The sequence below is a fragment of the Oncorhynchus clarkii genome, chromosome 20, assembly GCF_045791955.1.
Source record: "Oncorhynchus clarkii lewisi isolate Uvic-CL-2024 chromosome 20, UVic_Ocla_1.0, whole genome shotgun sequence".
NCBI classification, from domain to species: Eukaryota; Metazoa; Chordata; class Actinopteri; order Salmoniformes; family Salmonidae; genus Oncorhynchus; species Oncorhynchus clarkii.
Genome location: NC_092166.1, coordinates 25,068,379 through 25,091,068, shown reverse-complemented (window position 1 = coordinate 25,091,068; position 22,690 = coordinate 25,068,379). Strand labels below are relative to the sequence as shown.

At 42.3% G+C, this 22,690-nt stretch overlaps 1 protein-coding gene across 3 annotated transcripts in view; it reads left to right on the top strand.

Moving 5' to 3' along the window:
- LOC139376123 (A-type potassium channel modulatory protein DPP6-like) overlaps positions 1 to 22,690 on the top strand; it is a 117,189-nt gene that overhangs the window by 85,024 nt on the left and 9,475 nt on the right. For all 3 annotated transcript variants that reach the window (XM_071118333.1, XM_071118331.1, XM_071118330.1), the window contains exons 4-16: positions 3,492 to 3,586; positions 3,716 to 3,790; positions 3,894 to 3,946; positions 8,698 to 8,779; positions 13,244 to 13,364; positions 19,364 to 19,518; positions 19,773 to 19,870; positions 20,029 to 20,155; positions 20,373 to 20,411; positions 20,608 to 20,715; positions 20,994 to 21,085; positions 21,272 to 21,319; positions 21,449 to 21,561. In XM_071118333.1, the coding sequence (XP_070974434.1) occupies positions 3,492 to 3,586; positions 3,716 to 3,790; positions 3,894 to 3,946; positions 8,698 to 8,779; positions 13,244 to 13,364; positions 19,364 to 19,518; positions 19,773 to 19,870; positions 20,029 to 20,155; positions 20,373 to 20,411; positions 20,608 to 20,715; positions 20,994 to 21,085; positions 21,272 to 21,319; positions 21,449 to 21,561 (1,206 nt within the window). The remainder of the gene's footprint in view (positions 1 to 3,491; positions 3,587 to 3,715; positions 3,791 to 3,893; positions 3,947 to 8,697; positions 8,780 to 13,243; positions 13,365 to 19,363; positions 19,519 to 19,772; positions 19,871 to 20,028; positions 20,156 to 20,372; positions 20,412 to 20,607; positions 20,716 to 20,993; positions 21,086 to 21,271; positions 21,320 to 21,448; positions 21,562 to 22,690) is intronic.

Sequence of the window (22,690 nt, the reverse complement as noted above, 5' to 3'; positions counted from 1 at the left end):
ATTTTCCATGTGAATATTAAAGTCACCAAAAATGTGAATATTATCTGCTAAGGTCCGATAGGAATTCAGGGAACTCAGTGAGGAACGCTGTATATGGCCCAGGAGGCCTGTAAACAGTAGCTATAAAAAGTGATTGAGTAGGCTGCATAGATTTCATGACTAGAAGTTCAAAAGACGAAAACGTCTGGGCTTTTTTTTTTTGCTACCGTAAATGTTAGCAACACCTCCGCCTTTGCGGGATGCGCGAGGGATATGGTCACTAGTGTAACCAGGTTTCACGATTGTTTGTAGAAACGGACCAAGGCATTTATTAATAGTGAAACTTAACAAAAACAATAAAAGAACAACGAACGTTGACTACAGCGGTGCTACATACACTTACTCAAAATACAATATCCCACAACCCACAGGTGGAAAAAAGGCTACCTAAATATGATCCCCAATTGGAGACAACGATTACCAGCTGCCTCTAATTGGGAATCATACAAAATCACCAACATAGAAAAACAAAACTAGAACCCCACATAGAAATAATAAACTAGACTAACCCCCCCCAGTCACGCCCTGACCTACTCCACCATAGAAAATAAGGACTCTCTATGGACAGGACGTGACACCAGGAGGTGAGGCCTCATTTAACACAGCAAATTCATCAGGCTTAAGCCATGTTTCAGTCAGGCCAATCACATCAAGATTATGATCAGTGATTAGTTAATTGACCATAACTGTCTTGGAAGCGAGGGATCTAACATTAAGTAGCCCTATTTTGAGATGTGAGGTATCCCAATCTCTTTCAATAATGTCAGGAATGGAGGAGGTTTTTATTCTAGTGAGATTGCTAAGGCGAACACCGCCATGTTTAGTTTTGCCCAACCTAGGTCGAGGCACAGACACTGTCTCAATGGTGATAGCTGAGCTGACTACACTGACTGTGCTAGTGGCAGACTCCACTAAGCTGGCAGACTGGCTAACAGCTTAGTTCTCCTGTATATTATGAGTACAGCGACTGCAGTTAGAAGGCATCATGTTAATGTTACTACTTACCTTCGGATGGTGGAGGTCCTGACGAACCATGTCCAGATAAAGCGTCCGGAGTGAAAAAGTTGAAAGAAGTTGAGAAATGCTTATTGAAATGTTCAATTATCATGGATTTATCGGTGGTGACCGTGTTACCTAGCCTCAGTGCAGTGGGCTAGACAAGAGGTGGTGCTCTTGTTCTCCATGGACTTTACAGTGAAACTGAATTTAATCATTTAAATCATGGCAGAATATTTTGGCCTAGTCACCCCATTATGACGTTGGCAACATGCTGATGTCCAGTGTTTTTCCTTGCAGATAGCCAAATAATATGTAGGGAAATGGTGGCTGCAGAGATGTTCACCAGCAGGCATAAGGGCATTTCCCTCAGCAGATGGATCATGATAATTCACCTCACCAGCAGAAGCACACACACAGTATTGTACAACTAACCTTGTGAGGGGACATAATTCAGACCCATTCAAAATCGTATTTTCCCTAACCCTCACCCTTACCCTTACCTTAACCCTAACCCTAACCCTAACCCTAACCTTAACCCAAAAACCTAACCTTAACTCTAACCCTAGCTACTAACCCTAACCCTTAAACTAACCGTAGCTCCTAACCCTAACCCTTAAACTAACCCTAGCTCCTAACCCTAACCCTTAAACTAAGCGTAGCTCCTAACCCTAACCCTTAAACTAACCGTAGCTCCTAACCCTAACCCTTACCTTAACCCTGACCCTAACCTTAACCCAAAAACCTAACCTTAACTCTAACCCTAGCTCCTAACCCTAACCCTTAAACTAACCGTAGCTCCTAACCCTTAAACTAACCGTAGCTCCTAACCCTAACCCTTAAACTAACCGTAGCTCCTAACCCTAAACCTAATTATATCCCTAACACTCATTCTAACCTTAATCCGAAACCCCCTAGAAATAGCAGTTGACCTTGTGGGGACTAACAAAATGGCCCCAGATGGTCAACTTTTTGTTTGATTTCTATACATGTGGGGACTACTGGTTAAACAAGTCCCCCCCCCCTCCCACACACACACACACACACACACACACACACACACACACACACACACACACACACACACACACACACACGCACACCTCAAAGCTTGTCCTTTGTCTAACACCACATTGGAATGTTCTCTGCTCTCATTACTTTTAATTGATTGATTAATTACAGCAATTTAATGAATCGCTTTTGTTAAAGTTGTTATGCATTACTCATACTGTACACTTTCCATTATACCTAATGCATCCATTATTGTGTTTTGAGAGGTGAACTGTCATGACTGAACAAATATTTTGACTTTGGAGCAGGAAAACATTTTCAAAACGTAAACGTAGAGTTTATTTATCGTAAAAACACACCACCACCATAAAAAGAAGGCCATTATGTCCAGCAATATGAAATCCTGCCAGTATCACTAGCATCAGCACCATTGTGTTATTGTTGTGGCGGATAGTAAGCAAGGAAGATGAGATGGCTATTCAATCATCCTTTATTTGAAGGGTAAAAACATTGGAGATAGCAGCACAGAGGCCTTTTCTCTCGTCTCCTCTTCTCTTGGGAGGGGGATTTATCCGAACAGGACACAGTGACACTGAAGTGGCTTGGGTCTAGAGAACAACACTACCCTTTTCATAGTACTCAGCAAAGCGGAGCCAAGCTCTACTGTGCTGGCGTAGTTATGCATCCACCATAGAAAAACATTTCTGAGCCAGCACAATACGGTTTGGGTCGTAACAATAGTGGGAAAATGGCCTACCACCATCACACCCTACAACTACTGTATATTATACTGCAGAGGGAACAGGATTGCCAGCAGGGCCAGCTCCAATAGGCCCTCTGTGCCTCCTGAAAACAATCTACCCCCAGTCCAGGGTGGAAGGCTGGCCCCTCAAAGCCCTCTGTGCCTCCTGAAAACAATCTACCCCCAGTCCAGGGTGGAAGGCTGGCCCCTCAAAGCCCTCTGTGCCTCCTGAAAACAATCTACCCCCAGTCCAGGGTGGAAGGCTGGCCCCTCAAAGCCCTCTGTGCCTCCTGAAAACAATCTACCCCCAGTCCAGGATGGAAGGCTGGCCCCTCAAAGTCCTCTGTGCCCCCTGAAAACAATCTACCCCCAGTCCAGGGTGGAAGGCTGGCCCCTCAAAGCCCTCTGTGCCCCCTGAAAACAATCTACCCCCAGTCCAGGGTGGAAGGCTGGCCCCTCAAAGCCCTCTGTGCCCCCTGAAAACAATCTACCCCAAGTCCGGGGTGGAAGGCTGGCCCCTCAAAGCCCTCTGTGCCCCCTGAAAACAATCTACCCCAAGTCCGGGGTGGAAGGCTGGCCCCTCAAAGCCCTCTGTGGCAGGAGGTTAGAATCCCTGATCCATCACTATCTGTGCTGTTTGAAACAGCCGGCTGCATATTCCAATATGTAATTCTCTCTCCTCTGTGCTGTTTATTATTTCCAGACAATGTACTGCTGTATCGAACACAAGAAGGGGATGTGGTCAAACTCAACGTCGAAACACAGGAGAGGGTCGTTTTGGTGGAGAACAGGATGTTTGTGAGCATTAGGTTATATTTATTCCCAAAACTGTTTCAGAAGGTGATATGGTATTTAAATACAGTATGTACAGTGTGACGCTCATTTGTAATAAACGACTCAAAATGTCCTCACTTCTCTCTTTTCCAGGAAATGTATAAAGCCACCAAGTACCAAATATCTCCAGACCTGGAACATGTGTTGTTGGCCTACAACGTGGCCCCAGTGAGTAGAAAGGACCACACTTTTCCTTTTGTCTCCGTTTCAGAGTTTATTGGGTGATTCTGTCTTCTGAGGTTGGAAGCTGAAGCTGTGTTTGTCTCTGCAGATCTACCAGCACTCCTACATGGCATTCTACATCATCTGTAGTCTCATCACCCCGTAAGTCTGCACGTCTGTCTGTCTGTCTGTCTGTCTGTCTGTATGTCTGTCTGTCTGTCTGTCTCTCTGTCTGTCTCTCTGTCTGTGTATGTGTCTCTCTCTCTCTGTCTGTCTGTCTCTCTGTCTGTCTCTGTCTGTCTCTCTGTCTGTCTGTGTATGTCTGTCTGTCTGTCTGTCTGTCTGTGTATGTCTGTCTGTCTCTCTGTCTGTGTATGTATGTCTGTCTGTCTCTGTCTGTATATGTCTCTCTGTATGTCTGTGTATGTATGTCTCTCTGTCTGTCTGTATATGTCTGTCTGTCTGTCTGTATATGTATGTATGTCTCTGTCTCTCTCTCTGTCTGTGTATGTATGTCTGTCTGTCTCTGTCTGTATATGTCTCTCTGTCTGTGTATGTATGTTTCTCTGTATGTCTGTATATGTATGTCTCTCTCTCTGTCTGTCTGTATATGTATGTCTGTCTCTGTCTGTCTGTCTCTGTCTCTCTGTCTCTCTGTCTGTCTGTATATGTATTTCTCTCTGTATATGTATGTCTCTCTGTCTGTCTCTCTGTCTGTGTATGTATGTTTCTCTGTATGTCTGTATATGTATGTCTGTCTGTCTGTCTGTCTGTCTGTCTGTCTGTCTGTCTGTCTGTCTGTCTCTGTCTCTCTGTCTGTGTATGTATGTCTGTATATGTCTCTCTGTCTGTCTGTATATGTATGTCTCTCTGTCTGTCTGTATATGTATGTCTGTCTCTGTCTGTCTGTCTGTCTGTCTGTCTGTCTGTCTGTCTGTCTGTCTGTCTGTCTGTCTGTCTGTCTGTCTGTCTGTGTCTGTCTCTCTGTCTCTCTGTGTCTGTCTGTCTGTGTATGTATGTCTCTCTGTCTGTCTGTATATGTATGTCTCTCTCTCTCTCTGTCTGTCTGTATATGCATGTATGTCTCTGTCTCTCTCTCTCTCTGTCTGTGTATGTATGTATGTCTGTCTGTCTCTGTCTGTATATGTCTCTCTGTCTGTGTATGCATGTCTGTCTGTCTCTGTCTGTATATGTCTCTCTGTCTGTCTGTATATGTATTTCTCTCTGTCTGTATATGTATGTCTGTGTCTGTGTCTGTCTGTCTGTCTGTCTGTCTGTCTGTCTGTCTGTCTGTCTGTCTGTCTGTGAATGTATGTCTGTCTGTCTATGTCTGTATATGTCTCTCTGTCTGTATATGTATGTATCTCTGTCTGTCTGTATATGTATGTCTGTCTCTGTCTGTATATGTTTCTCTGTCTGTCTGTGTATGTCTGTCTGTCTCTCTGTCTGTGTATGTATGTCTGTCTCTCTGTCTGTGTATGTATGTCTGTCTGTCTCTGTCTGTATATCTGTCTCTGTCTGTCTGTCTGTCTGTGTATGTATGTCTCTGTCTGTCTGTCTGTGTATGTATGTTTCTCTGTATGTCTGTATATGTATGTCTCTCTGTCTGTCTGTATATGTATGTATATCTGTCTCTGTCTGTCTGTCTGTCTGTGTATGTATGTCTCTCTGTCTGTGTATGTATATGTCTCTCTCTCTGTCTGTGTATGTATGTCTCTCTGTCTGTCTGTATATGTATGTATGTCTGTCTGTGTATGTATATACAGTGCCTTGCGAAAGTATTCGGCCCCCTTGAACTCTGCGACCTTTTGCCACATTTCAGGCTTCAAACATAAAGATATAAAACTGTATTTTTTTGTGAAGAATCAACAACAAGTGGGACACAATCATAAAGTGGAACGACATTTATTGGATATTTCAAACTTTTTTAACAAATCAAAAACTGAAAAATTGGGCGTGCAAAATTATTCAGCCCCCTTAAGTTAATACTTTGTAGCGCCACCTTTTGCTGCGATTACAGCTGTAAGTCGCTTGGGGTATGTCTCTATCAGTTTTGCACATCGAGAGACTGAAATTTTTTCCCATTCCTCCTTGCAAAATAGCTCGAGCTCAGTGAGGTTGGATGGAGAGCATTTGTGAACAGCAGTTTTCAGTTCTTTCCACAGATTCTCGATTGGATTCAGGTCTGGACTTTGACTTGGCCATTCTAACACCTGGATATGTTTATTTTTGAACCATTCCATTGTAGATTTTGCTTTATGTTTTGGATCATTGTCTTGTTGGAAGACAAATCTCCGTCCCAGTCTCAGGTCTTTTGCAGACTCCATCAGGTTTTCTTCCAGAATGGTCCTGTATTTGGCTCCATCCATCTTCCCATCAATTTTAACCATCTTCCCTGTCCCTGCTGAAGAAAAGCAGGCCCAAACCATGATGCTGCCACCACCATGTTTGACAGTGGGGATGGTGTGTTCAGCTGTGTTGCTTTTACGCCAAACATAACGTTTTGCATTGTTGCCAAAAAGTTCAATTTTGGTTTCATCTGACCAGAGCACCTTCTTCCACATGTTTGGTGTGTCTCCCAGGTGGCTTGTGGCAAACTTTAAACAACACTTTTTATGGATATCTTTAAGAAATGGCTTTCTTCTTGCCACTCTTCCATAAAGGCCAGATTTGTGCAATATACGACTGATTGTTGTCCTATGGACAGAGTCTCCCACCTCAGCTGTAGATCTCTGCAGTTCATCCAGAGTGATCATGGGCCTCTTGGCTGCATCTCTGATCAGTCTTCTCCTTGTATGAGCTGAAAGTTTAGAGGGACGGCTAGGTCTTGGTAGATTTGCAGTGGTCTGATACTCCTTCCATTTCAATATTATCGCTTGCACAGTACTCCTTGGGATGTTTAAAGCTTGGGAAATCTTTTTGTATCCAAATCCGGTTTTAAACTTCTTCACAACAGTATCTCGGACCTGCCTGGTGTGTTCCTTGTTCTTCATGATGCTCTCGGCGCTTTTAACGGACCTCTGAGACTATCACAGTGCAGGTGCATTTATACGGAGACTTGATTACACACAGGTGGATTGTATTTATCATCATTAGTCATTTAGGTCAACATTGGATCATTCAGAGATCCTCACTGAACCTCTGGGGAGAGTTTGCTGCACTGAAAGTAAAGGGGCTGAATAATTTTGCACGCCCAATGTTTCAGTTTTTGATTTGTTAAAAAAGTTTGAAATATCCAATAAATGTCGTTCCACTTCATGATTGTGTCCCACTTGTTGTTGATTCTTCACAAAAAAATACAGTTTTATATCTTTATGTTTGAAGCCTGAAATGTGGCAAAAGGTCACAAAGTTCAAGGGGGCCGAATACTTTCGCAAGGCACTGTATGTCTCTCTGTGTCTCTCTGTCTGTCTGTATATGTCTGTCTGTCTGTCTCTGTCTGTCTCTGTCTGTCTATGTCTCTCTGTCTGTCTGTATATGTATGTATCTCTCTCTCTGTCTGTCTCTAAATGTATATCTCTCTATCTGTCTGTATATGTATGTCTCTCTGTCTGTCTGTATATGTATGTATGTCTCTGTCTGTCTGTCTGTCTGTCTGTCTGTCTGTCTGTCTGTCTCTGTCTGTCTCTCTGTCTGTGTATGTATGTCTCTCTGTCTGTATGTGTATGTATGTCTCTCTCTGTCTGTATATGTCTGTCTGTCTGTCTCTCTCTCTCTGTCTGTGTATGTATGTCTGTCTGTCTCTCTCTCTCTGTCTGTATATGTCTGTCTGTCTGTATATGTCTCTCTGTCTGTCTGTGTATGTATGTTTCTCTGTATGTCTGTATATGTATGTCTCTCTGTCTGTCTGTCTGTATATGTATGTCTGTCTCTCTGTCTGTCTGTCTGTGTATGTATGTCTGTCTGTCTCTGTCTGTATATGTCTCTCTGTCTGTCTGTATGTGTATTTCTCTCTGTCTGTATATGTATGTCTCTCTGTCTTTCTCTCTCTCTCTCTGTCTGTCTGTCTGTCTGTCTGTGTATGTATATGTGTCTCTCTCTCTATCTGTATGTCTGTCTGTCTGTCTGTCTGTCAGTATGTCTGTCTGTCTGTCTCTGTCTGTATATGTCTCTCTGTATGTCTGTGTATATATGTCTCTCTGTATGTCTGTGTATATATGTCTCTCTGTCTGTCTGTATATGTATGTCTCTCTCTGTCTTTCTGTATATGTATGTCTCTCTATCTGTCTGTATATGTATGTATGTCTCTGTCTGTCTCTCTGTCTGTGTATGTAAGGAAATTGCTGACTGTTCTTTGTGACAGTTTGACTTTCTACCAAAGATGATGAATAAATGAAGATAGTTCAATCAGGCCATTTACCATTGGAAAAAAAAGGTCTGTTTCGGTCTACTTAACTGGCTGTGTCTCCTATAGACACCAATGCAATAGCAGCTGGGTCTGGCCTTCTTAGTTCATTGACTTTCATTGAAACATAAAAAAGTGTGGTGTCTCGACTTGCTTACTGGTTGAACTCGGCATGTGTGTAATTACAACCTGTTAGCAAGTCGGGAGTTTCCTAGTTTCGACGAGCACATGAACGCTGCATTAACAAGTGCTTAGCATCAGCAAAGTCAAATCCATGCACTTGTGCTGCCATCTGGTGGATATATTTAAAACACCATCCCTAACATCAGCCAAGGTAAAGGCCACTTGTTATGTACTAGCTCTGTCTGGTCTGCTTTTTGTTCCATATTTATACTCAGTCTTAAAGTTAAGCGAACATTTGCTAAATTTGTCTCTGACTGATTGATAGTACCATGACAGAAGCAACCTAGATAGTTCACTGGAAGATTCCATGTATTTTTGTGCACAGTCTGAGACACGCGCCCTGAAACAAACAAAGACACACAGAGTGTGTGTTGTATCTCCACAGGGAAACGTGGAGTCTGAATCCTCCTGAGGTACGGAACTCCCTCCTGCAGTATGCTGGATGGGGACCCAAGGGCCAACAGTTGGTAAGAGACCCCACACACCTGTCTACTCACCTGCCTACAGGCTCACCGTCTCACTGAAAAAGACACACACCCGTATACCTCCATTACCGATATGCTCCAGCCTTGAACTCAAAACAAATTATCATTCCAACTTTTTTAAGGCCTTTCAAAGGGAGAGTTGACAGACACCGTGATACTTTTTTAAGGCCTGCCAAAGGGAGAGTTGACAGACACTGTGATACTTTTTTAAGGCCTGCCAAAGGGAGAGTTGACAGACACCGTGATACTTTTTTAAGGCCTGCCAAAGGAAGAGTTGACAGACACCGTGATACTTTTTTAAGGCCTGCCAAAGGGAGAGTTGACAGACACCGTGATACGCCCCTTTGTGCGTTCCCTTTCTACAGAGCACCACTCCGGAGACGATGATGTCAAAACCGTCGCTGCGGTTAAAGCAGGAAGCAGTCATTGTTGTTATTGAGTCGAAGGAGATACGTTTTTCGAAAAAATAGAAGTGTACCTCCTTGTTGTTTTCCCTGGTTGGTACACTGCAGGTTCTCATTCACCTCACAACAGCACTTTATATTGGAGGACTGCTTACAGAATAACAGTAGTGGGCGGTATTCCCTTGTGTTTCTCCACCGACTATTACCTTGTACTGCAACTCTGTTGCTTGTTACCTTAGAGCTCTTATCATATAATTTGCCTAAATTAGTCGACCGACAAATTTAAAAAGGGAACAATATAAACACTTCAAGCTAGTAAAATATGAGATCTTGCCTGCCAAGGGAGAAAGCAGGCCCATTTGCATATGGTTATAGATGACCCGATTGGTTCCTTTTTGTTTTGATGTCTACAGTAGCTGCGTGTTTGGTTTATTGAAGAGCTAGAGCTGTGAACTGTCTGAGCGGATGTGTTTTCTCTCAGCTTGAGCCAATGATACCAGGGTCGTTCCACCAATTCGGTGGCTTTTGAAAAGTGTATCTTGGTCCCACATTTTATTTCTCCACCTAATTTTAACATTCTGTCATAAAGAGCACAATTTTCAACCTCATAAAAAACGAGTTATTCTGAAAAAATGTAATACAGTAAGTAAGTGCCTATTCGTGTATGTGCCAAATAAAGTAACAGGGTTGACCATAACAGGGTTGACCATAACAGGGTTGACCATAGCAGGGTTGACGATTTCATCTTAAATCTGCCATAAATCCCCATGTAACAGGGAGAATGGAAGTTTGTTTTGTGCAACAGAGATTGGCAATTACTGTAAATGCAAGCTTCACAATTTTTGGGAAATTGTTATTTAAAACATTTATAGCCTTTCTATCTATGGGTAACAGGGTTTACGTGTTGTGCTCGACCACAAAACAACAGAACATTTCCCCAAAACGTAGAACCAGCTCACCTGCTTTTACACTATGATTTGACTATTAGATGATCAATGTTTCATTTGAAAAACACATTTTAAAAGGATTGGTTACATCATATCAAAACGAGGGATCGGTTCAAGTATCAGGGATGACCTTAACATGAGGGACAGACATAAATTAATCACAAATCACATGAGATGAATACTAATCTTCAGAAATGACTGTCAAAGAAACACAATACCTAGGGCTTTACAATGATGGTGAAAACCTGGAGAAATAGTGGGGCAAAGTGGGTTAAAATCTTCCTAGAAGTCACAGAGGGTGCACATAGGAACATGTTAAAATCTTCCTAGAAGTCACAGAGGGTGCACATAGGAACATGCTAAAATGAAGAATTTTGACAAGTCTTTATTCATACAAAAAAATCTGATTTATTGAATTCTCCATGGGGTCTTTATTCAAGGGCACTTAATTTAGTTCAACAGGCTTTTAAAAGTCGATATTGGTGTACGATTACTACTTAAAATATCAAAGAGACACAGAAGTCACCCACCAGTTATTGATACACCAGTTATTCTTCTCCCGTTTGTGGACGTAATGATTTTGCATAATAAAAACTGTCAGAATGGTCAGAATCATCCATTATACAGAATTACATCAACGTGTGTGTGTGTGTGTGTGTGTGTGTGTGTGTGTGTGTGTGTGTGTGTGTGTGTGTACTGGAGCATCATGTGTGTGATCTGTGGAACCAGGAGACAGAGAAGCATCCTACTGTGATCATTAAGCCATGGGCAATTACTCTATCATGACAGAGCAATCAACTAGCTGGGTCCACACACACACACAAACAAACACACACACATACTGTACACACAGGAAGGCGTTCACATGCTCCACAGGTTTCTTTTGATGGTTCTACTTTCATCTCTTTTTACCTTTTGAAATCTTTTTATTATCTTCTCTACTTTCATTTTTTTTTTCAAATTTTGTTTCTACCTTTGTTCCCAAACCTTATTGATATAATGAATGGTAACTGATTAGTCAAGAGATACATTCCACCTACAAGCTGGAAAATGTCCCGTTTTAATTCCCCGTCCACATCAACCCTTGACTTTTAAACAAATACCAAGAATATGAAAGAGAATCATCATCCCTGTGACTTAAGACCATGGAAAATAATAAAGGAGAGTCTGATCTGTGTACTTCAAAGACACATTGTGTTCCTCTCCCACCAACGCATGGTAAAGCTGAAGGAGAGGAGAGTGGATTGACGGTGGATTGGTGGTGGTGCCACACACTCATCCACCCAACAGTAGTCTCTTCTTAAAGGAGAAGTTTTATTTTTCTCAACCAAATCTTTTGATGGAAATGGCATGTTACAGACACCTTTTTTGTGATTTCACATTTTGGGAAGAAACTTACCCCAAACAGCAAATCACTTCCTCATCCTCGTTGTGTCTGGGGGCCCTGGAAAAACATGAACAAAGGCCCCATAAACTCACAAACAAGTCCTTTTAGAAACCGTCTTTAGATGTTGTACACATGAAATTATCATTCCAAACTTTATCCGCAACGTTACAGTATATTCCCTTTTGTGTGACTGGATGTGTCTCAATACACCACATCCGCCTAAGTCACACTTCCTCATCTGTGGTGAAAGGTGACAGATCTAGAGCGGTGTTTGTCAGACCATGAGACATCCCATCTGTGGTGAAAGGTGACAGAGCTAGAGCTGTGTTTGTCAGACCATGAGACATCCCATCTGTGGTGAAAGGTGACAGAGCTAGAGCGGTGTTTGTCAGACCATGAGACATCCCATCTGTGGTGAAAGGTGACAGAGCTAGAGTGTGTTTGTTAGACCATGAGACATCCCATCTGTGGTGAAAGGGGACAGAGCCAGAGCTGTGTTTGTCAGACCATGAGACATCCCATCTGTGGTGAAAGGTGACAGAGCCAGAGCGGTGTTTGTCAGACCATGAGACATCCCATCTGTGGTGAAAGGTGACAGAGCCAGAGCTGTGTTTGTCAGACCATGAGACATCCCATCTGTGGTGAAAGGTGACAGAGCCAGAGCGGTGTTTGTCAGACCATGAGACATCCCATCTGTGGTGAAAGGTGACAGCTAGAGCGGTGTTTGTCAGACCATGAGACATCCCATCTGTGGTGAAAGGTGACAGAGCTAGAGCGGTGTTTGTCAGACCATGAGACATCCCATCTGTGGTGAAAGGTGACAGAGCCAGAGCGGTGTTTGTCAGACCATGAGACATTCTGAAAATCGGTATTCTCACAAAATCGGTTTGGCCTACAGACTATTATTATTATTATTATTACACCTCTATGGAAAGATGAGACTCTCCCGTACAATACTTGTCAGTTGTTTTGCCCTAGGAAGCCCACAGGCATCACAACGTCCCCCTGTATCAGTTGTTTTTTTAATGACTGGAAGTACAGTATATATGGAGACTGTTAGAAGCAAAAATAAGAGGTTAAATAAATGCAAAAAATGATTACAAAAATGTTTCCCTATCTTTCTTCTATCTCTCAGATAATAGAACAGACACCTCAGAATTTTTTTTTAAAGACTCTCTGTTGTTCCAATCCGTTATTCACTGCGTTTGTCTGGGCTGATAGCAGTAACCCCCCTCCCAAATGTCATCTAATAGTTTTTTATATGTATTTTTTGATACTTCAAGGGGCCTTAAAATTCTAAATCAAATGGTGAAATGATCCTTGGTATGACCTTCTATAAACAATTGCATATGTTGTAGCTTAGTAGAATGCCCCCTCCCTCCCACAGCTTAGACAGGGCTTAGACTCGTATGGGACTCTTCTGTGCATGGTGTGTGTAAGTGGATATGTCTACAGGCTGGAGGATGAATCTTCTTTTTTAGGACTGAGTGTCTGTCACACTGTGATGAAGATTACCCAGGAGGAGTGTCAGTCAAAGTGGTTAATATTGTGCGGAAAGGTACAATCTAGTAATTACAAGGCAGCCATAGTGTCAAGCAGAGAAGACAACATTTGAAACACGTCAAGAGGCAAAAGCAAAATCACTGAAATGCACAAAACTGTTATTTTGGAGGTACCATACCCAGCATCATGTCCTTTCTTTCCCCAGATCTTTATCTTTGAGAACAACATCTACTACAGAGCGACAGTGGAGAGCAGAACCATTCGCCTGGTGTCCACAGGGAAGGAGCGAGTCATCTTCAATGGCCTGAGTGACTGGCTGTATGAGGGTAGGCGAACTACAAATGCACCTTCACTACTGCATACAACTGAGCTTTTCTAACAGAACTACAAATACCAGCAGGACAGAGAACGCTTGTTAGTTACACCCCAGGATTGCAGCAGTATCAAAACATAGGGCATGGAATCACAAATAAACTCCACCTATTCTGTACATTGTTTTAAAAGAATAAGCAAGCCAATATAATCATAACAAAAAATAGAGACAATTTGATTGTAGTTTTTTAAGATTAGTTTTCCCCTCTCCTCAGAGACAAAGGCTATCTATGGCTAGTGTTTGTAAGTAATTACATAAAGAGAAACATCTGGTTGTATTTCACTGTCTCCCTGTCCCCAGAGCTCTCCACGCTTGTCTCTGTGTCTCTGTGTTTAGGCAATGTTCATTAATTCATGTCTGCATCGCTGCAATCTCACTCTGCAACTGGTTGCCATCCACACTATTACTGTACCGCCATTTGTAATGTGGTCATTTGGAAAATGTTCTGCTCAATACGATCTTAATTTCTCCATTAATTTATTTACATTTTTTCCCTCATTGATTTGTTTTGTTGGATAATGGTTTTACTTTCAATGTCACCCCTTATATCACTGGATTACTACATGGGATTGATGTTTTTTTATAGAGTGTTATAATAGCAGCCTTAGGCTCAAGGTGACAGTGGTACCTCTTCGCTCTCTAGTGGTCACTGTAATTCAACCACAGGGCATTCTGGATCCCAAATCCATTTTTTGAGAGGAGTATAAACCCATTATAACACACTTATATCCCCATCGGCTAGTCTGGCACTATGTAGGCCTACAGTAGCCGTTTTTGATAGTGTGCAGCTGGAAACCAGTCTTTCACAAGACTGGTGTACAGTATCAAGCAGGATTAGCCATCAACTGTCTAATTAGTTGTTACTGACTAAGCTCTCATAAAACCTATTGGCTTTCATATTTGATTAGATTTCTAGATTGTAAACTCACAGTTAAGCTTACCTAATGCTATAATCCAATGTGTAGGCCTAAGCGCGATATTAGATATGCATGTTATTTATAGTGCGAATAGACAGCCACATAGTTGCATAATATTTGTCTGCACTAGGTTTATGGAATGACTCCTGAACTGCAGGACCTGATCTCAGAGCAGCATCATCAGACTGGAGTGTGCGTGCGTGTGTGTGTGTGTGTGTATGTGTGTGTGTGTGTGCGCCCCTCTCCCTATCTTATCAGAGCAGAATGCTTGGTGAGAGGGTGATATAGTAGTGAGACAGGATAGGATTGTCATGCAGAGCAGAGAGAGTGCCACACAAAGCCGACCGCACTAGACAGCGCAGGATGTGGGTCTCTTCACAACACCCCCAGCGCTGATTTATCACTGTAGTGACAGGAAACGAGAAGTTGTCTGTATGTCTTTGGGGTTATGTAATGCAATAGGAAGGGTGTTATTGAGCGGTGATGATCTGGCAACGTGTGCAGTGGATTGGAGCAACAGTTCCTTTGATGGAGAATTCCGACCCGAGTTAAACATGTAAACGGACGTAATTCCCTTTTTATGCACTTTTCGCTCTATTTGTATTCTGACTAATGTTAACCAGACATGGAAGCAAACTGAAAATCATATCAACATGTCATGTATTGCGGCCCCTTTTCCACAGTGAAGAAGGCTATAAATACCTGTGCCGCTATTCAGAATATTCAGAATGTGTGCCCTCATCATTTGTGTAGATGAAATGTGGAGACCCAAACTACAGGCTTCTGTAGGGCCGAACCTGCCGAGTTCATGTATAGGCTTTAGAATGTTTGAATTATATGCCCGGGATTGTCACATTTTTATTTGACAGTTTGTATCATGTTAAATATGAACCACAATCGGGAGCCACCTTCAGTAATACCCACATACATTTCTAACTGTCACTTTAGTGTTAGTTTCCTTACATTTTGCATCATTCCATTAGCCAGCAGAATAGTCCCTGCATCCCACTGCTGGCTTGCCTCTAAAGCTAAGCAGGGTTGGCTCTGGTTGGTCCCTAGATGGGAGAATAGGTACTGCTGGAAGTGGTGTTGGAGGGCCAGTAGGAGGCAACCTTTCCTCTGGTCTAATTTTTTTTTTATCCCAGGGCAGTTATTGGGGACATTGCACTGTGTAGGATGTTGCCTTTTGGATGGGACGTTAAACGGGTGTCCTGAGTCTCAGTGGTCAATAAAGATCCTATGGCACTCGTCTAAAAAATGTAGTGTCCTGGCTAAATTCTCAATCTGGCCCTCTTAGAACCATGGCCACCTAATCATCCCCAGCTTCCAATTGGCTCATTCATCCCCCCTCCAGAACTATTCCCCAGATTGTTGCTGTAAATGAGAATGTGTTCTCAGTCAACTTACCTAGTAAAATAACAAATATATAAAAACATTGTCAGTTTAACTTTCTTTCCTCGGTCACGTTTGTGTGGTTGTTCCTGAGGATCGCAAGCATTAGTGGATCATATTAGGCTAACTTATTACAAGAATGTGCAATAATTTGGGAGTTTTTGAATCATTATGGAACACAGACCATACGTAGCAGTTTAAACCCGGAGCCTGACGCACGGTTCACAACGGCTGGACTGTACATTGTCATCACACAGTTCCATGATTAGTGAGGTTGGCTAGGGGAGATTTATAGGACTTATGTTGAACCCCCTATTTTACACTTTCCTCACCTATAGTTTGTTAACAAGAAATGTGTGGAGTGGTTGAAAAACAAGTTGGGGAATGGAATGGAATTAATTATATTTTGTTATATAATTTTTTTTATGCGGCTGTTTTTCCTCCCCATTGTGTATTCCATATTCAAATTCTGCTTTCTATGGGGTGTGGCCAATTCAAATTCAAATAAAATAATTTTATTGGAATTAAAGAGCAAGTCACAATGCAATCCAGAATTGACCCCAACCCTGCTATTCATACCCTGTAATTATCCATATGGTATTTTATACAGCAGTCTTCTATGCAGCAATAGAAATTGTTGGATGTCTGCTGTCACACTGTACTGAAGATTGTGTTGACCAGTGTTCTTGAATGCGGTCAATAAGTTATTTCATAATCCGTATCTCATTCTTAGAGAGGGGATCGATGACTCAACATGGTTGTTCATTGTCCAATATACCCATCAATCACCACTCTCCCACTCACAATCTCTGTATGCTGGTCTTCATCATCCTTTGTAGACCATCCTCATTTTCTGTCAACTGAATCAGAGAACCCACAGCCAAGGTCTTTGGAGTTGAGTCATTATTGTGTTTGTCTCAGGGAATGGTTGCTGCCTGTTTGTACTATTTTTCTCATAGGAGGCCTTCCTGGGAGGTCTATGTTGCCACCTGGTGGGCATTGGTGGATTATATTTGACTTTGTCCATTCATTTCCGTAATTACTTGTCTTGTCCTTTTCGTTACCTCTGTTTTCAAATTACCTTTTACAATGCTCTTCACACCTGATGAATGATAAAGACATGACAAAGACATATATTTACACACAACATAATCTCCTCCAGTACAGTAAATGGGTGCCATAAATCAGATATAAACCACAGCTAATCTGTTTACACAGTGTTATTGTATTAGATACCCTTTATCAGCACACACAGCTAATGAAGTTACTTTGGGACAGGATGACATGTACAGTACAGTGTATCAGTAAACAACAGACTATTAGCTTTACTATTATTAACCAGTCCCTCCAGGATTTTGGCACATTTGTTTTGTGATTTCTGCGGCCAAGAATTCTTGATTTTGCGTCATTTGTTCTGAAATTCTGCGAAATATTTTGCAATGTTTTTTTTTCTTCACGTTAATTTCATATAAAGCAATAAAAGTAATGTGCTCAGTTTTAGAACGATTTTAAGCAGAATACATCTCTCGCTCTCTCTCTTTGAGTATTAAATTAAACAGGAAATTGCGGAATGTTCTCGGTGGTTGGATTGGGCCATTTTCCACGGTAAAAGTGCAGTAATTCGTCAAAATTACGAACCCGCTTTTGATTGGACAATTTTATGCGGTAAAGTGCGGGAATTGGTGAAAATTGCGAGCTCTCGCATAATATGCGTTGATTGGTTGATTTTGCATTGAATTATGCGATCGCAGAATCGCGGAATCCTGAGGGACTGATTAACCCAATGACGATCTTTTAAACTTAGATGATTTTATTAGTCACATGCACAGGGTCACAGATGCATTTGCAGGGTTCAGTGAAATTCTTAAGCCCCGAGCTCCAACATTGCAGGTCAAAGAGAAGTGACTGAGGGGGGTGAGGGCAGGGTAAATGTCCTTCAGTGATGGAAGCTGGGAGAACATGCTGTGGCTCAGGTGGCTGAGGCCTTTGATGATTTTCTTGGCCTTCCGACCACACCTTGTGTTGTATGTGTACTAGAGGGCAGTCAGTGTGCACCCAATGGTGCGTTCGGCTGAGCGTACCACCCTCTGTAGAGCCTTGCAGTCAGCGGCAGTGCAGTTGCCGTACCAGGCTGTGATACAGCCCGACAGTATGCTCTCGATGGTGCTCCTGTAGAACAGGCTGAATTTGTTCAGCCTTCTGAGGTTGAAGAGTCGCTGTCATGCCTTCTTCACCACGGTGTCTGTATGGTTTGACCATTTCAAATCAAAATCTAATTTGATTTGTCACATGCGCCGAATACAACACCTTATTGTGAAATGCTTACTTACTGTTCAAGAAATAGAGTTAAGAAAATATTTACTAAATAACCTAAAGTAAAACAAAAATATGTTTTTTAAAGTAACGATAAAATAACAATAATGAGGCTAAATACAGGGGGTACCGGTACCGAGTCATTGTGAGGGGGTCCAGGTTAGTCGAGGTAATTGGTACATGTAGGTATTGGTAAAGTGACTATGAGAGTGCAGGAGGGGACTGAGAACGCTCCCTTGTGGGGCCCATGTGTTGAAGATCAGTGTGGATGAGATAATGTTGCCTACCTTCACCCCCTGGGAGTGAGCCATCAGGAAGTCCAGGACCTAGCTATTTAGGGAGGAGTTCAGTCCCAGAGCCCTGAGCTTTGTTGTGAGCTTAGAGGACACTATGATATTGAATTCAGAGCTGTTGTCGATGAACAGCATTGACTACATATACAGTGCCCTCCGAAATTATTGGGGCAGTGAAGCATTTAAAAAAATCTTTTGGCTCTATACTCCAAAAGTTTGGATTTGAAATTGAACAATGACTATGAGGTTAAAGTGCAGACGGTCAGCCTTCATTTTGGGGTATTTTCATCCATATCGGGTGAACTGTTTAGAAATTACAACACTTTTTGTGGATAGTCCCACCATTTTAGGGCACCAAAAGTATTGTGACAAATTCATGTGTATTCAAGTAATAAAACGTTAACTATTTTGTTCTATATTCATAGCACACAATGACTATATCAAGCTTGTGACTCTACAAATTTGTTGGATGCATTTGCTGTTTGTTTTGGTTGTGTTTCAGATTATTTTGTGCCCAAAAGAAACACGTGGTAAATAATGTATTGTGTCATTTTGGAGTCACTTTTATTGTAAATAAGAATATAATATGATTTTAACACTTCCACATGAATGTGGATGCTACCATAGTTACGGATTCATTCTGGATTATCTGTGATCATGGTAGCATCCACATTCATGTACAAGTGTTTAGAAACATACTATTTACAATAAAAGTGACTCCAAACTGATACAATACATTATTTACCATTCATTTCTATTGGAGGGCACATTTCAGTTGAAGGCATTCAGTTGTACAACTGACTAGGTAACACCCTGTCCTTTATGGATGAAAATACCCTCAAATGAAAGCTGACAGTCTGCACTTTAACCTCATAGTCAGTGTTTAATTTCAAATCAAACCTTTGAAGTATAGAGTCAAAAGAAGAAAAAATGCTTCACTGTCCCAATAATTACAGAGGGCCGATTGTCTTGAATGATAAATGGACATCGTTTGTGATACAGTAGTTAATTGTTTATGGGCGTGTATGCTGTTACAGAGGAGATACTGCAGACCCACATAGCCCATTGGTGGTCTCCAGATGGTCTCAGACTGGCCTATGCCACCATCAACGACACGCTGGTGCGCAAGATGGAGGTCCCCATCTTCACTGGCGCCCTGTATCCAACAGGGCTGGAGTGTCACTACCCTAAGGTACCGTAGGTCCTAGATACAGTCTCATCAATATTCTCGGTCCTTTCTGCTCTACACCGCCTTGACTTTTCATGGTTAGTGGTTTTGAATGAGTACGTAGTGTTGTTGTGCAGAATGTTCAGAAAAGGGATCAACTCTTATATAGTCGTATGGATCTGACAGTCCACTTCACGCAGACAGAAATGGTCATTATAGATACTGTATAACCCACAGAATGATATGATCTCTGGCATAAGCTGTCTCTGCCCCTGCAGGCTGGGGAGGACAACCCTGTAGTACACCTGTCTGTGGTGAGTCTGAACGGACCCCTTCACACGGTGGAGATGAAGAAGCCAGACGACCCCAGGATAGGGTGAGGGTCTCACTGACTGACTGACACTGTGACACAAGGTTAAAGGTCATATTTACTACCCCGTAGGGAATAGCAGAGATGCAAACTTGTCACCTTTCAGGTAATCCTGCAGAGAAAAATTGTAAGTAAGTTGTAACACATTCCATTCTTTCTTTTAGAAGAGAATATTACATCACAATGGTAAAGTGGGCCACCAGCACCAAGCTGGCAGTCAACTGGCTGAACAGAGCTCAGAACAACTCCATACTGACACTGTGTGAGGCCACCACAGGAGTGTGCACCAAGGTGAAACACGCGCCTGCACACACACACACACACACACACACCGCCACCCTCTCTGACATTAAGCCCTACTTCTTTCATGCCTCCTCAATCACAATCCAAGTTGTCCTTATTTTCCGTCCTCTCCATTCAAATAAAATACTGCAGTATGTAACTTGAGAAAAAGCACGGTGGACATGAATGCAGTATTCATTTTGTAACCGCCCTGTTATTTTTCCAGAAACATGAGGATGAAAGTGAGGGCTGGCTACACAGACAGGTGAGTGATCAGAACACTAAGAGCATAACATGTATCACAACACACATTTTTTTTTAACGATCCAGTGAAATACATACATTACAGGAGGAGGGGGTAGGAAGGACAGAGGTGCAGTTTAACAGTTGAGCTGTCTCAATATACTCCCTCCCTCACTCACTCACACACACCCACCTACTTCTTTCTCTTCCTGTTGCAGAACGAGGAGCCACTCTTCTCCCATGATGGATACAAGTTCTTCTTCACCAGAGCTATTCCTCAGGGTGGAAGGGGAAAGTTCTTCCATATCTCCATGTCCACCTCCCAGGTAAAACACCTCAGTCTGTTCTCTTCTCTTAAACTGTAGCCGCATTCTAGAGCAGCGCACTGGACAGCCCACAACGCACCTTTTAAAAGCATTTCCCCCCACGTCTACCTCATGGTAAACGCAGCGCAAGTCAAGTTCAATGCGCTGCCCTATAATGTACCTTGGATTGAATCCCGGCCTCGGATATGCCCAGCCTGGTCTGTATGAGCTGTTATAGATAACCAGCTCTTCTATCCAGACGTGTAGTTGTCATGTTGACATGTATTGTTCCATTCCAGCCCAACACCAGCACAGACACTCTGCAGTCCCTGACATCAGGAGACTGGGACGTGACTCAGATACTGGCCTACAGCCAAGAAAGGCAGCTCATGTAAGCCTTTCCGACCCATACATTACAGCAACATGACCAAATAGTACCATTATGGTTTCCAATTGAACATATGATTTCCTATTGCTTATAGTTGATCAAATGTTACCAGGGGTATTTGACTTACCTTGTCTTGTTCAGGTAATGGTCATTAAACGCCAAACTGATCTTCATCACAATGTTTTACAGATACTTTTTGAGCACAGAGGATGATCCAAAACGACGACACCTCTACAGGTATAATTACATTTTGGGATTTAGCTCTCTAATGGTTATTCTGTGTGAGATCACTATTTAGGTGTCTTTTTAAAAATCTAATAGCGTATAATGCTAATAGCGTGGTTTACTGTATCTATCCTGTGTCAGTGCGGACACCAATGGCCCATTTAATCGCTGCTGTCTGTCGTGTGAGTTCAAGTGTGGCTATGTGGACGGCTCCTTCAGCCACAACATGCAGTACTTCCTGCTCAACTGTAAAGGTGAGTGCTCCTGACCTTGAATCCTGAACACTAAGCAGCATATGTTGCACTTAACTGAATCAGTATATTTTGATATATTTTGATATACAAATACATTGAAGTCTTTCACTATGCTGACAGGGTTTTAGAGGGTGTTTAGTGTCAGTGTAGATTTAAAAATCTACACTGACACTAAACATGCTCAGTCAAAATATTTTGCTGTGGCAAAAGGTTTTATTGAATGTGACAGCAGTCGGCACTAACCAGTGTTTCTATTTGCCAGTCAGATAATTCAAGCCCCTTGCCAAATGTGAATCGCCAGCCTGCACCCTAAAAACTGTTCCTGCTGTGTATCAAACTACAGTAGTTGGCATAGAGCCCTATTTCCTGCCCTGCTTCCTGTGTGTCAGACAGGGTCTATCTATAGAATGAGAGTAGGGCCCATGGCCTTGTTTAAGTCTGTGTTCTCATTTCCTCTGAGAATATTCATCATCCTTATTTCTCCTACTAGTGGGGTTGCCATGACAGCTGATTTGTTTAGAGGGCCCGCTCCAGAGAGGAAAAAGAGCAACCATATTTCATTAATTAGCTCTTGTGAGAGGAGACCAGCCCTGGTCTAACTGTCTGGAGTAATAATAACAGCCGGGTGGGTATTCATTCAGCTGCTCCCCAAGGTGCTACAGACAGACAGTGGCTTCTCAGTAATGACACATGGCTGGCTGAGAGGTATTATTTCTAGACTTGCATTACTAAAGATGGTAAGAGAAACAGAGTGCTCATTCCACCAATTCAGTGCCTTTTGAGAAATGTAAATTTATTTTTTAATAAAAAAAGTTACATTAACATTCTGTTATAAAGAGCACATGTTCAACTTCATAAAAACAAGTTTTCCCATCTCAACAGGTTAAATAAAAATTACAACAGTAAGTGCCTAAGTGTCAAATAAAGTGTCCGGGTTGACTGTATCTGGGTTGACTGTATCTGGGTTGACTGTGTCTGGGTTGACTGTGTCTGGGTTGACTGTAACTGGGTTGACTGTGTCTGGGTTGACTGTGTCTGGGTTGACTGTGTCTGGGTTGACTGTGTCTGGGTTGACTGTATCAGGGTTGACTGTATCAGGGTTGACTGTATCAGGGTTGACTGTATCAGG